Source organism: Lissotriton helveticus, chromosome 5_1, assembly GCF_964261635.1.
Source record: "Lissotriton helveticus chromosome 5_1, aLisHel1.1, whole genome shotgun sequence".
Lineage (NCBI taxonomy): Eukaryota > Metazoa > Chordata > Amphibia > Caudata > Salamandridae > Lissotriton > Lissotriton helveticus.
The window spans coordinates 1,625,197,400-1,625,213,175 of NC_136065.1; the positions used below are offsets into that span (position 1 = coordinate 1,625,197,400).

Here is a 15,776-nt window from a genome sequence, read left to right on the forward strand (position 1 = left end):
CCGATAAAGAGCCCACTTGAGGGGTCCATTGGGCATTGCAGCTCCGGCCCAACGCATCTGGGTGTGTGAGGATATTCACTTCTGATCACTCTGATTCCCCTCCCCTGCAACCCGCTGATCAGGTCCCTGTTCTTGACTAACTGCTTTACATCCTTTTTCTTTTTTTCGGAGGAATAGCATACCCCTTTCACTTTACTACGATTATTTAGGAGCGTGGGTGCTAGACTTAATAATCAGCTCTTAGTCCCTCCCTTGATTTACACCAGACTTGTATTACAGGAGACAAAAAACAATCTGGAAAAGAAACCCATTGTTCGTGGCATGTGTAGCTGTAGATATACATGCTGTGCATACTCTTGCCATCTAGTGCTCAGCTCAGACTTGTACAACTTGTATTTGTTCTAATAAATCGATTCTAGTCCCGAGACGCGGGTACTCTACCTTTTGTAGACAATGCGCTTGGACATCAGCTCTATAGTCAGATTGTTTTTCTTCCCTTGTTCAGCCATGTCTACTGGGGTTCACCGGGCTTTCAGCATCATTCCTCCTCAGTCCAAACAATCCCACTGTTTGATGGTCTCCACTGTTGTGTGTTGTTTTCACTCCATCTTGCGATCAATTAAATTTCCACTTTGGAGTTCTGCCCTTCACAACTCCCATCACTAAGGCAGCAGAGAATGTCCATGTGATGGAACGGACTCCTATTTTGTTCTTCTCGAATTGCCACACAAAGTCTGCGAGGACAGATTTGCGCAAGGTCTGTAACTTGTGCCTGTCTCCTGATCACCGATTAGTATCCTGCGCGGCCTGTCATGCGTTCCACAACATAAAAATGTTTCAGAACTGAAGGGCACAACGCATTGCCTCGGCTTCAGTGGCACAGAGGAGAGAACGATGACCCAGACATTTTCTGTGAAGGGGAGAGAGAAGCCCTTATGCAGCCAAGTGAGTCTGCTGCCAAAATCATGGATGTGTTCCTGTCGAAAGATGCTAACTTGGAGTCTGATGTCGAGACTGAAGGGCCACTGCCAGGTTCCACACCCACTACCAAGGACCACAGTGAGTAGTGCTATCCCATCCTCCGCATGCACCTCTTCGAGTTTTTGTGCCTCATCTGATGGATCCCGGCCATCACTGGCTCATGGCAGACTTGGAACTACTAGACCAGACATCCTTGATACCTTTTGGCGCCAAAGTCGGCTAAGAGGCCTCAACACTCTACTGCCTCTTCAGCGGCTGATCCGAAGGCGCCCTCTCGTCCGCACTTAAATCTTCTGAGCCGAGATACACCTTTGGGCATTATGGGTGTCGCCCTACTTCAGCTCCATCGAGGCCATCATTCATCCAAGCCTGTCCAGCCACTGAAAGACTCCGTCCCTCATAAGAGGAGACTTAATTTAAGGAGGCCCTCAACCCTCCTTCAGAACTGACGCCCAAAAAGCCCTGGTTCTACAACAGAGGCACCTATCCATTAAGCCTGGTCAGACTGCACCTCCTCCTCCACCTTTTCTTCTTTCACTTTCTCCTCCAAACCCAATTCATAACTCCCCTTTGTTACCTGTGAACCCACACACACATTCCCCACAGGTATCTTCTCATTAGGGGTTGGGACAGCCCAGGATCGTCCTGTGACCCATATAACCAACTATATGACCCTCAGACTCCTGACCTTTTGAAGACTACAGGGTGAACTCAATGGTGAGGAAGGCTTACTCAGACCTGGCCAGGGTCAACGCTTTCCAAAGTTGACTACCTCTTTTTCGGTCGGATTGTCCGGTAATGGTCAGAACAGTAATGTGTTAGGCATAATGGCGTCCTACATTGCAGTTGTGCCACATGGAAGGTTACACATGCGTCCCTTACAACAGTGCCTGGCAGCATAGCGGACTCAGCAAGTGGGGTCTCTGGGAGGATCTACTGTTAATTTGGGGGCTGTACACATCGCTCTCTCCTGTGGTGGAATGCCAACAGCCTGTTTTAGGGAAGTAACTATAGAAAAAGTGCCAGCAAGGGATTTTACTTAAAGGTATTTATCACAGATGACAGATTGCTAGTTGAATATCTATATGTATATCTGTTCCAATTCAATTGGTGTCTGAAGCATTACTTATGACGCTACTTAAGTATCAATCAATCAATCAATCAATCAAGCATTTATATAGCGCACTACTCACCCGGAGGGTTTCAAGGCGCTGGGGGGGGGGGGGGGGGGGGGGGGGGGTTTCGCTACTGCTCGAACAGCCAGGTCTTGAGCTGCTTCCTGAAGGCGAGGTGGTCCTGGGTCAGGCGGAGGTGGGTCGGAAGGGAGTTCCAGGTCTTGGCGGCCAGGTAGGAGAAGGACCTTCCTCCTGTGGTGGCTCTTCGGATGCGGGGGACGGCGGCGAGGGCGTGGCTGGTCGATCGAAGTTGGCGTTTGGGAGCGTAGAAGTTGAGGCGGCTGTTGAGGTGTCCTGGGCCTTGGTTGTGTAGGGCTTTGTGTGCGTGGGTGAGGAGCCGGAAGGTGATTCTCTTGTTGACCGGGAGCCAGTGCAGGTCTCAGGTGTCCGGAGATGTGGCTTCGGCGGGGGATGTCCAGGATGAGTCGTGCTGAGGTGTTCTGGATCCGCTGGAGTCTCTTCTGGAGTTTGGCGGTGGTTCCGGCGTAGAGGGAGTTGCCGTAGTCCAGACGGCTGGTGATGAGGGCCTGGGTGACCGTCTTCCTGGTCTCGGTGGGGATCCATCGGAAGATCTTACGAAGCATGCGCAGGATGTTGAAGCATGACGAGGAGACGGCGTTGACTTGTCTGGTCATGGAGAGGGAGGAGTCCAGGATGAAGCCCAGGTTGCGTGCGTGGTCTGTTGGTTTGGGTGCGCTGCCCAGGGCGGGGGGCCACCAGGAGTCGTCCCAGGCGGAGGGTGAGGATCCCAAGATGAGGACTTCCGTCTTGTCCGAGTTCAGTTTCAGGCGGCTGTTCGACATCCATTTGGCTACGTCTGTCATCCCTTCGTGCAGGTTGGCTCTGGCCGTGGCGGGGTCGTTGGTGAGGGAGAGGATCAGCTGGGTGTCGTCGGCGTAGGAGATGATGTTGAGGTTGTGCTGGCGTGCGATGGCTGCGAGGGGGCTCATGTAGACGTTGAAGAGTGTTGGGCTGAGCGAGGATCCTTGAGGAACGCCGCAGATAACTTCGGTGGCCTCCGATTTGAACGGGGGGAGGCGGACTCTGTGTCCTTCCGGCGAGGAAGGAGATGATCCACTCAAGTGCCTTCTCCTGGATTCCGACGTTGCTGAGGCCTTGTACTAGGGTACGGTGGCAGACAGTGTCGAAGGCCGCGGAGAGGTCCAGGAGGATGAGGGCCGCTGTTTCTCCGTTGTCGAGCAGGGCTCGGATGTCATCGGTAGCTGCGATCAAGGCGGTCTCGGTGCTGTGGTTGGCCCGGAAGCCAGACTGCGAGAAGTCGAGGGAGCCGTTCGTCTCGAGGAAGGCGGCCAGTTGCTTGTTGACGGTCTTCTCGATGACTTTTGCCGGAAACGGGAGTAGCGAGATGGGGCGGTAATTCTTGAGGTCGGTGGGGTCGGCTGATGGCTTCTTTAGTAGAGCGCTGAGTTCGGCGTGCTTCCAGCTCTCCGGGAAGGTGGCGATGTCGAAGGAGGTGTTGATGATGTCCCGCAGGTGGGGTGCGATGACAGCGTCGGCTTTGTTGAAGACGTGGTGAGGGCAGGGGTCTGTCGGAGATCCGGAGTGGATGGAGTTCATCGTGCGGATGGTGTCTTCGGTGCTGATCGGGGTCCAGGCGCGGAGGGTGGTGGTGGGGGGCGGTGGTTCTGTCGCGGCGTGCGTCGGTTGAGTGCTGAAGCTGTTGTGTATGTCCGGGATCTTGTTGTGGAAGTAGGAGGCGAGGGAGTTGCAGAGGTCTTGCGAAGGGGTGATGTCGTTGTTTCCGGCGTTGGGGTTGGAGAGCTCTTTGACGATGTTGAAGAGTTCCTTGCTGTTGTGTGCGTTGTTGTCCAGTCGTTCCTTGAATGCGGTTTTCTTGGTGGCGCGGATCAGTTGGTGGTGTTTTCGGGTGGCGAGATTGAGGGCAGTCATGTTGTCCGGTGTTGGGTCTCTGCGCCAGGTTTTCTCGAGTGCTCTGCATTTCGTCTTGGAGCTCTTGAGTTCGTCGTTAAACCATGGGGCTTTCTTGCTGCCGGGTCTGCTCGGCTGGGTCTTCAGAGGGGCGAGGTCGTCTGCGCAGTCGCTGATCCATTTCGTGAGGTTGGTGGCCGCTTGGCTGGGGTTCGTTGTGCTGGTGGGAGGGTTCTTGCTCAGGGAGGTAACGAGCTGGTCTGCAGTGATCTTGTTCCAGCTTCTGCGGGGAACCTGTTGCTGGTGATGGTGGAGCGTGGTCCTTCTGAAGCTGAAGTGGACGCAGCTGTGGTCCGTCCAGTGGAGTCCCGTGGCGTGGCTGAAGGAGATGTCCTTGCTGGATGAGAAGACTGGGTTGAGTGTGTGTCCGGCGTAGTGGGTGGGGGTGGTCACCAGCTGCTTGAGTCTGAGGTTGGCGAGGTTGTCCAGCAGGGTGGTAGTGTTGCGGTCGTTGTTGTTCTCCAGGTGGAAGTTGAGGTCCCCGAGGAGGATGTAGTCGGCGGAGGGGGGGGCGTGTGGACTGACTAAGTCGGCGATGTCCTCGCTGAATTGTTTGCGTGGTCCCGGGGGTCTGTAGATGAGGGTGCCTCTGAGGGTGGTCTTGGGATTGACGTGGATCTGGAAGTGTAGGTGTTCGGCGGGTGCGAGGGTGTCGTCGGTGTTGGTCGTGATGCGGATGGTGTTCCTGTGGATGATGGCGATGCCTCCTCCTGTCTGGTTGAAGCGGTCCCTCCGGATGATCTTGTAGCCGTCCGGGATGGCGATGGCGATGTCGGGCGCTGAGGAGGCGTTCATCCAGGTTTCCGTGAGGAAGGCGACGTCTGGGGCTGTGGTGTCGAGCAGGTTCCAGAGCTCGACGGCGTGTCTGTGGACGGAGCGGGTGTTGAGCAGGATGCACTTCAGGTGGGTGCTGCTGGTGTTCGGCTTGGTGGGTGCTGGTGTGGCGTGGGTCCGGTTGCAGGTGAACTTGCAGGAGTGGCAGCTGAAGGGTCCGTGGGTGCGTATCGGAGTGGCTCGGTAGCAGCCCGCGGTTCGGCCGGTGTAGAGTGCGATGAGTTCGGTGGTGTCGTAGGTCCGTCGGGTCGGCTTCTGTCGGTGGGGGCCTTGGGTCCTGGCACTGGGCGCGGTCCAGGCGCAGACGGGCTTACCTTTGGCGCACCTTCGGCGCTCAGTCGGTGCTCCCGCTGCGCACGTCCGCTGCGCGGTCGCTGAGGGGGCGTCATAAGAAGGGAGCCGGTCGGGCGGGTCAGCTGGGAGGCGGGAAGGGCTTGACCAATCGTCTGGCGAAGGGGGCGGGGCCGCAGGCAGGAAGCGGCGGGACGGGACAGGCAGAGCGGGCGGCCCAGCGGCGGCTGGGGCGCTGCTGTCGGCGTCGGCAGAAAAGGACTCTGCAGCAGGGGCTCAGAGGTAGGAAAGGAGAGGAGCAGGGGGGCGACCAGGCCAGACAGAGGCACAGTGGTCGCTCCCCAGGTGCAGGCGGGATCCCCTTAAGAAGGGAGCCGGTCGGGCGGGTCAGCTGACCATGAAAAGAATAGAAAAGCAACACGGGAAATTTTTACATCAAAAAGTATTTTCTTTTATATAGGTTTTGAAACAAAAAATTCATAGGGTACAAATAAGAATTAATCATAACTCGTATAAATGAACAAGAAAATACAGACTTATTCCTATAGTTCATTTGTGAAAAAAGTCCAAACCAATGCAATTAAAAAACAAATGACTCCTATTTTGCCAAAATAAAGATCACTTGTGTAATAAAGAGCAGATAAGGAAATTAACTTTGTCGTCAACGTTTCGGTCTTGTATGGAATAATTCTTTCAGACGATCTTCAGGACTAAAAATACGTTAGTGGCTGTGACCCCCTAAAAAGACTTAATATACACTTGTTATCTATATGTCCCAACTACCTGTTTTAAACATTTAATAGAACCTGTGTGCAAAGCTAAGCCAAAATGTCTTTGATGGTTTGGTATTTCTTCTCTAACCTTTCACAGATAGTTAAGATATATGCTACGTGATAGCTAGGCTGTTCAACCTGTAAATTATTTAATTCCAATTAAAATAAATTTGTTTATTTTAAAAATTCGTTTTAGTTAAACAAACAGCAGGTAGTAAAGTTCAATCGCTTACTTTTTCAAAATAATCCTTTCTGACTTCAGGATCAATAGAATAGGCAAAAGATGACTTGTAGCAACAGTATTGCTGATCTAAAGTGAGAGAACCGCTTGTCAAGACAGTGTGAATATGTGGAAAAAGAGGAAAAAGCATTTGTCTATTTTTTGGTGCAACGCACATTTACCTGAATAATCAGTGTTTGATTAGTTGGATGCTACCATGGGTAGTCCTTCTTACGGCCAGACTTTTTCAGTGATCTGGTTTCTAAGGTCATTGAGTTTAGTTATCTGTAGTTATCGGACAAATGCATGCCCATTCTTTGCGAAGCACGCAGACCTACTACTAGGGCCTGCTACGCAGCCAAATGGAAGCGTTTTGCACACTACAGCCTTCCAAAACATATCCTCTCAAACCGTCAGTACAAGACATTGTCCATTACCTCCTTCACGACTCGTGCATTGCGTACACCTCCTTTGGTTACATTTGGCTGCTTATCTACAAAATAAGCAGCACAATTCCTTCTTCAGGGTACCAGTCAATATAAGGCCTGTCTTGAGCGGGTTATCCTGCCTCGTACACCTCCTGCTTGAAATCTCAACATCGTCCTAAATAGGCTCATTGGCCCTTCTTCTGAAACCCTTTACTCTTCTCCGCTTCAGTTTCTTTCATGGAAGGTAGTCTTCCTTGTATCCATTACTAACCTTGGGTGAATCGGTGAGATACATGCTCTCACCTTAGAGGAGCCTTTCTTCCAAGTTCATCCAGCTAGGGTGATTCTCAGAACCAACCCCGTTTCTTCTTAAGGTGGTTTCCGCTTTTCATCTCAATCAAACCATTTAGCTTCCAGTTTTCTCTCCACCTTCAGAGTCTAGCAGAATGCGCATTACATACCTTAGATGTCAAAAGGGCGTTAATGTATTATGTGGGTAGAACAAAACCCTTTCGTAAGACACAACTCTTCATGTCCTATTCCGAGCCACACAAGGGGCCTTCTAGTTCCAAAGCAGGAACTACTTGTTGGCTTGTCAAGTGCATTCAAACTTGTTATGCCAAAGCTAAAAGGCCCTACCTTTCCCTCCAAGACCCCATTCCATTTGCAGACAAGGGGCTTCTATGGTTCTTTTGGGCAATATACCATAAGCTGACATCTGTAAGGAGGCTACTTGGTCCACTCCTCAAACTTTTACTAAACATTACTATGTGGATGTCCTAGCTAGACAACAGGCTAGAGTTGGCTGGACTGTCACACACACTGTCAGTCTTGAGCAACATCCTCTGACTAAACTACCACTTTTTGGGGAGGACTGCTTTACAGTCTGTGCACATCATGTGTAGCTACAGCTACTTGTGCCACACAACATGTTACTTTCCCTGTAAGCATCTGTTTGTGGCATGTAGTGCTATAGATTCACATGCGCCCACCATCCTCCCTGGCTGCCTGAGGTTAGTTGCAAATACTCTTACCTTTAATTATTTACTTGATATGGACATCTCTTCCAGAGAAGAGTATTGCTGCAAAAAAATGGTTACTTACCTATAGGAATAGTTTTACAGGATGCAGAATTTTCTAGATATTCATGTGACCTTCCTGCCTTCCCAAAACGAGTTAAATTGCAACAGAGGGTTGGTGTACATATAGAAGAGGAAGCCATACAATCAAAGAGGTCACCGAAGAGGCTTCTGGGTCTTATGTATGATGTCATGCAAGGAGGCGCATACCACCGCATAGCCGACGACTTAGTGCCCACTACAAAAGAGAAGGAAATAAAATAGATATTTCTGGACCCAACCACTAGATGGCAGAACGATGCACGGCATGTGAATCTAAGCTGTAAAACTATTCCTACGGATAAGTAACCATTTAGTATTAGGTAAGTAACTTTTTCTTACATCCATTGCTCGTTCCTCAAATGCTCCTCTTAACCTGAATTATTTTATGCTGTCCATCTGTACCATTTTTAAACTTTTATTTGATGAGTATGCATATTAAGCAACAATTTAATGTGTACATCAGCAGTCTTTTTTCCTTAACAGATTTATTCAGTCAAAAAAATTGAAGTTGTGTTAAAATACTGCCTATTATACACCTTCAGCCAATGGATAGCGTGCGCAAAAGAGCTCCTTGTTCATATTTTGAACTGTGAAGGCACGTTTGTAGACATTGGTGATTTAATGTATTAGCCACTTGGGGAGCTCGTGCTTTTCACCCACTTCTTGCCTCCAGATAGAAAAAATGAGGTCACGCGCCATCAGCCTTTTTATGGCTTCAGAACACTCAAGAGAGCCCATGATACAAGTCACTTATTCATATAGTCTCTGAAAGGTGATCAAGATAACTGTTTACCTATTTAAAGCCTTCATCCACTTGGAGTATCATCCCATATGTGGCGGACAGCACCTTATTTACCTCAACGTTCTTAAGAAACAATTGCCATTTGGTAGCATGTGCTTAAAGTGTATAATGTCTAATGGGAGCCCTGCAAAAACATTTCCACTTTTTTGTACTAGCCCGATGTAGTTTCTCTTTCCAGTTGAAAGCAGTAATTAAATTTACCTGACTTGAAACCAGATTACTAATTCTTATTTTCACCCCTACAGTTTTAAAGTTCTTTGGCTAAGCTTGTCCCAGTTGTTCATCCGGCTTGAGATTGAGGTAAGAGGGCTCAGTTATTATTCTTCTCTTCTCCCCATCCCCAACCCCTCCGCCCCCCCCACCCCCCGGCTTTCCTGTTGCTTGTTTTTAGGTCTTGCTCTCGAGACCAATTGTCGTGGAGTTGCCTCTCAAGGGAGACAGATCGGGCATGCGCGTCGATTTCACATCGTGGGCGAGCACGCCCAGCCCCCCGGAGCCGTGCACATCTCCAGATTGCCAGGAAGTCAGCCATGCCTCTCTCAGTCGCTCGCGCGCGCACACACACACACACACACACACACAGGCGCACACACACACACACACAGGCGCACACACACACACACGCGCGCACACACACAGAGGCACAATCGCGCGCACACACAGGCACAATCGCGCGCACACACACAGGCACAATCGCGCGCACACACACAGGCACAATCGCGCGCACACACAATCGCACGCACACACAATCGCACGCACACAGCCACACTCACGCACACACAGCCACACTCACACCCATGCATGCACACAGACACCCACCCCCCCTACAACTAAGCCCCACCCGCCCGCTCCACTCACCGGGCTACAGACTCCGTCACGCGGGGCTTCCCTCTCCTGGATTGGCGGCCTCTGCTCCTCCTACGTGTAGTCTCTTAGCATCAGTCACAAGAGGGCCGCGCTTGAGGCTGGAACTGCGCAGGTGCGTTAACGTACGGTCACGTGAGTCTCCAGTTCCGATGTCCGTGGTGCTTCCTAGTTATATTTGCTCCAGTTCAGGGTGATACAGCGCCACACTCTGAGTTTACCCGCGCGAGATAAGACCCTGGAAGGGCCCAGGTACCCGTAAGTTAATCATTTTTTTCTTTCCCGCAGCCCCCGATGAGGGGCCTGGAAATATCCCCTGTGCGATTTCCTTTGGCGAAGGCAGCACTAACAGAACCGGAGAGCACAAACAGTGGCTTCCGGCTGCATTGTCAGCGACCTCGCGCTCATTGGACAAGGGCCTTTGTTCGATAAGCATGTATTGCTAAATAGAGCAGCTGCTTTGCTTTACAACTTAGCATGGAGGTTAAAGGTAGGACTGAAACTGATTAGGTAATGCTGCTTTGAAGATTTGAATATCAATGACGCACTGTTTGCAACTGTTAAACAAAGGGCGAACCTGTTTTTGCTATTGGCAGGTTTGCACCCAGATCGGGAAAGTGCTCATTTGTCTGGTAGTTACAAAGCAAAACTTCTGTTTTTAAGGATGTTTGTGGAATCCAATTTCATTCTGCAGAACGCTGATTTTTTAATCTTTTTCCGTGCACAAATGCGATCAGGTAGTAAATCCCAGGTTAAATGTGTGCATGGAGATAACACTTCAAGTCAATAAGAGAGATAAAACAAGTCAGTGAAAATGTTGTCTAGATTTGTATTACCAACTAGAGAGTGCCGGGTCTGGTGGCTCAGTGGACTAATGCAGTCACTGTGTTCGACCTCATGGTCACAGGTTTGAGTCCCGGCGGGTCACTCAGCTTTTCATCCATCTGAGATCGATAAAATGAGTACCATTGAGTTGGGTAACAATTTACATTTGTTATTGAGCGCCAAGAGACCTATGGGTGAACGTGCACTTTACAAATACTTATGTTATAGAGCTCCAAACTTGGTAGCCCCCGAGTCAGCTGCCAAACACTAACCAGGTTTATCCGTTGACCCATTGAGGCGTTGGGCATCTTCATTCACTTTACTTAGCTTATCCATCTTTAACTGGACAGCAAAAGGAATAGACGCTGTTCAGTAAGGGGCAGAAAGCTGCATTTAACTTAATGTATGCACATTTCCACAGCTTTCCAATGTATTAATATGTAAAAAAAAAAAGCACAATAATAAAATTGGATTTACGAAGTAATGCATAGTTTCTTCTGGGCTCTTTAGGCAGTCTGAAAATAAATGCATGGTGTCTATTTGGTGGCCAGTTTAGTGATTTATCAAATTATGAACATTAAATACAAAAATATTTATTACAGAAAGCCAAATGCAGTGCTGCAGACTTGGCTTATGTTATGTATTGTATTGTAATTGCATTTATGTATCGCCTACTACCCCTGACGAAGCACTTTTTTGGTGGGTAGCACGCTACTCCAGAACCCATAAAGTATTAGTGGTGAAATAGTATAATAAATATGAAAGTAATTTGAGTGGTGGCTATGTTAGTCAATTGGTGTGGTCTAGGGACGCGGACAGTTGCTACAGTTGTGTCCTTCGGGCACGGTGTGGATGTGCGATTGCGATTGCCTGCCTGTTTAGGGGGGGGGGGGCTGTTTGACGTGCGTGCTTGTGGATGTCTACCTGGGCTTGTGGCTGGGTGGTTTGTGTGCGTACATTTGCTTGGCCGGTGTGGACTGGGTGCCAGAGGTCTGTAGTGTAGGCATCTGTGTGTGGAGGTGTGTATTTGTGAGGGGGATGTATACATATAGGCGCATGCAGGTATAACTGCGCGGGCTGATTGTGTATCTATATTCTCTCTGTGTGCGCTGATGTGATTGGCCGGTGTTAAGAGTGGGTGCGAGAGGTCTCTAAGTGTAGGGGTCTGTGTGTGGAGGTGTATATTTGCTTGGGGACGTATGCATGTAGGCGTGATTGTATGCAGGTTATCTGTGTGTGTGTGTGTGTGTGTGTGTGTGTTGTTGAATTGTGTGGCAGGAGTTGGCAGGTGTCTGCTGTTTTGGTATTAACTTGTTTCTGTGTAACTTGTCCAATTCGTCAGCATCACATTAAAGTACGTCTGATGTGCGTACCTCTCGGGCTTGTATTTGTTATCTATTTGCTAGGTCTGTGCACGAGCAGCTCAGTTGAACTTATGTGCACTGTAGAGGCTTGCATGTTTCATGTGATGGTGTGTCTGTGAATTGTCACTCTCCCTCGTGGAGGGCAGTCCGAGTGGTGGGTCTAGGCATGCGTCTCTGTGGCGCTATATGCAGTGACCCCTGCGTGTGAAGGCGCACTTTATGTGTGTGGAGTGCGTGCGCAAGTGGGATACGGGTTGCTGTTCAGGTCTCCCCGTGTGGTTGTCTCAACCCTGCGTGTTTGTGTGTGGTACACGCCTGTACATGTGAGTGCGTACGTGTATCTGGATGTCTGACGTCGGTGGAGTTCAAGTGGGTGAGTAAACGGTTAGGAGAAAGGAAATGGAAAGATTATTAGAGAAAGGCAATGGAAGACTAGAAGGACAACAAGAATTGAAACTGCAATAGGTCTCGCCTTTTATTAAGTTATAGCCATTTGCTTTGCTATACAATACCTTTAGCAAAGCAAATGGCTTTAACTTAACAAAAGGCGAGAGCTGTTGCATTTTCAATGCTTTTTCTATATTTTGTTTGCTTTTTTAGGTCTCGCGTGAAGGCAAGTGACCTTTTGACGTCGCTTTGGCTTTTCAGCCAAGCACTTGCACGCGTTCTATAGCCTTCAATGGCGACGCGTGCACGTCAGGAGATCCACTCGCGGGAGCGCGCGGCCAATCTGGAAGCAATTATCGCTCCCGCTAGTGAATCGCGCCCGCCCCCTTCCTCTCCTCCAGGTCGTGTTTGTTGCTTGTTTTTAAATTGTATATTGCCTGCTCCTCTAGCGCTCAGAAGTAACAGAAAGGTAACTTGTGGCACTTTTTAACACTCGTACATAAATAATAAGCATGCTTGTAGGGGAAGGAGGATTATGACAACTAATTGGACAGATGGTAACTTATAAATTGCGTTACAGGACTTAACATGTTTAGTGTGGTGATATTTGCATGCCACTGAAATGCATTGCCCTGTTTTGTCCTTTTCGGAAAGGGTGGGTTGGCCGTAAGGGTTTAACTAAACTATCATCAAAGCAGGAAAAGGCAGATGAGAATCTGTGCGGGCGTCGGCAGTTCCCCCTTCAAATGCACCCTCAAATGCGCCCCATCCCCCAGTCCCTCTCTGCTGCGGTCCCTGCGCGGTGACAGAAGAGTTAAGCAGAACCTGACACCGGCCCCTTCATGCCATAGACACCTCTGTCTCTATCCAAGCCAATGGCCGCTGTGGGGAGCAGCCCGTCGCACCCTCCCTTTCCCTGGCCCTGTGCTCATAGTCTCCTTCGCTTGCACGGAGGAAGGGGGGTGCTCACCCCGGCTCCCCCTCCTTGCCGTCCACTACGCGCCCGTGGGCTTCCGCCCCGCACACCCCTCGAAGGCAGTGCGCATCCCTTTGGTTAGAGGAGCGGGAAGGCCCTTAATCTAGGCACGGCTAAGGGCCACAGAGGACAGCCAGGCCAGCACCCGGGCTCCGCGAGGCCCCCCCGGATCTCCCTCGCTCTGAACTTTGTTTTAGGGCCTCCGAACCCTGCGTGCACTGGGAGGAGTTCACCTAAGGTGCTAAATTAGCGATTCGGCTCCTGCCGGGGCAGAGCCCCCTCCCGTTACTTTCCGGGACTCAGATGTTTGTAAAGTTGCTGCTGAGCTCTATCTCCATCACTGACCAGACTCCCAGTGTGATCTGCGGACTCTCGGAGAGGTCGGCGTTACCCATCCATAGGGGAGGCGAGGAGGAGTCTGGACTTAGGGGCGGGCTGCCCTCGCCGCTCTGTCCTGGAGATGGACGACAACGAGAAAGGCTCAGAGAGGGGGTCGGGCCTGGAGAGGAGCGCAGACAAAAACCCAGAGAGGAGTTTGGAGAAGGCTGCAGGGAGGGGCGCAGAGAAAGGCTCGGAGAAGGGTGCAGAGAAAAGTTTGGAGAGGTCCCTGAGTATAGAGAAGAGCCCCGCCAGGGTCTCCGGTGAGTGCCCTTACTGCTCGTGTTTACTTTGACAGTGCTTGTTACCTCTTCCATCCCCTCAGTATGCTCCTCTGCAGCCACATGGAGGCCTGCCCCCTGTCCACCAATCTTGCAGCCGCCCTTCCTTTTGCCCCTCCCCTCTCTGTATTTGGATTAGGTGTTCCAGTGATGTTTTTATGAGGTGGACACACACGGGTGCAGGGAGTTACCAAACCTCTTTAGTGACAACAGCGTAATTCACAATAAGTGGTTATTGCAAAGCAATTGCGGCCGTTGATTGCCATGTTGGATTCACAGAGTTCGCTTCCAGCACACCCCAAGACGTTATGGAAGGGACACAGGAGATCGCACTCAGTGATGCATGAAATAGTTTAAGCTTCTCTTACATTATAGTTCAGTTCCCCAAAGGGGTGTCTGCAAGGCTTCTGGTGCCAAAGAGACTGCTCTATTCTAAAAGGAGAGTAATTTACAAGATGAAGTTTGACCACCTAAAACCACATTAATCATATGGTTTTTGAAGGAGTACCACATGCTTTGCAATTAGTATTTGCCACGCTGAAGGCCTCTTCAATGTTTTTACATGCTTACATTATATTTGGAACTCAGTAAAACGCCACAGCAGGGCACGCACCTTCTAGTAAGGGGTAATCTTAGTTGAATGAACTGCATTTTAATTTAAGTGCTACAGCCAGAAATATGGCATGCAAGCTCCTGTTTGGTCACCAGAAGTCTTGCTTTTTACTATCTGATCTCTCCTTACTCTATCTATATCTCTCTCTATCTATCTCCCTCACTCTATCACCCTGACTCTATCTATCTATCGCCCTGACTCTATCTATCTATCGCCCTGACTCTATCTATCTATCGCCCTGACTCTATCTATCGCATCGCCCTGACTCTACCTATCGCATCGCCCTGACTCTACCTATCGCATCGTCCTCACTCTATCGCACCACCACAGCATCACTCAGGGGCACCACAACATCACTATGCCCTACCACAGCATCACTGAATGCCACAGCATCACTCAGCGATACCACAGCATCAATCTGTGCAACAATTCAACAAGTGGTTCAAATATGTTCTCTCAATGTTTGAAGCTTTATTACAAATGTCACAAAAAGATGTTAATATTTCACTTCTGTTCTTGGATTTTCGTCACAATAAAATACACTGAACATAATCTTCACAAAAGTTATTTATGAAAGTTTAAGCTATTGCCATTATAAATTACAATAACATTTATTTAAGTATTAATTATTTTAAAAAATGAAAAGCCTTTTGTTGTTTGTAATATCAATACATCTAAGTCACGTAAATACAACACATATTGCATTACAAATGCTATAGGTGTCACATTTGTGAAAGTTAAAACTATTGGCATTGTAAATGACAAAGCTATTAATTTCGCTATTTTCAAACCCAACACATAAATAACAAATTTGTCATTAGCAATACCAATAGCTCAAACTTTCCTAATGCGAGACCTATTGCATTGCAAATGCTTGTTTAATGATGGGATGTCCTATTATAGCCCATTTTAGTATTCAAGAGTGTTTTGTACCAGTAGAAGATAACACTCCAAGTGCATTGCCCACAAGCTTATTTAACACTTCATCTGTTAATGGAAAAAAATGTGTTGAGTTTTGAATGTGGCTGTTATTTTCAGCTCTTTTCACAGTGACTCACCAGCGCTGGTTCTGTTCACCACCCCAGTGCTACTGTTGTCGATTGTGGCCCAATCTAATATGTGCTGTATCCGTGCTTGCCCTTGGTGCTCAGTAAGGCTCACATGCGTTCTAAAAAGAAATATATTCTTTTGGTCAACAGTGCATAAACAACCTGTGTTTGCTTTCATTTTGTTTGTCCTCTGATAACTATTTTAAATCTGTTTTTACGGAGTTGCTGCAATACGAAGCACAACGTGTACAAACAGAAGCATACTTATCCACAGTTGCAAAGATAGCTATGAAGTTCAGCTGCTTGGTTTGGGAACTTTAAGGAGGTTTGGCCTATAGATCAGGACTGATGATAGTGCCTTTAGATGCTTTCTGTTTTCACCCTGGAGATGTGTGGGTCTGAAGGTGCATTTATGAGTTATGGGGTAATGCCAGAGTGTCATATTGGTGGGAGAACTATAGCAC

At 49.0% G+C, this 15,776-nt stretch overlaps 1 protein-coding gene across 1 annotated transcript in view; it reads left to right on the forward strand.

The window, feature by feature from the left end:
• LPCAT4 (lysophosphatidylcholine acyltransferase 4) overlaps positions 1-15,776 on the forward strand; it is a 539,966-nt gene that overhangs the window by 393,362 nt on the left and 130,828 nt on the right. The window contains exon 8 of the mRNA XM_078644815.1: positions 8,821-8,875. Coding sequence (XP_078500941.1) covers positions 8,821-8,875 — 55 coding nt within the window. The remainder of the gene's footprint in view (positions 1-8,820; positions 8,876-15,776) is intronic.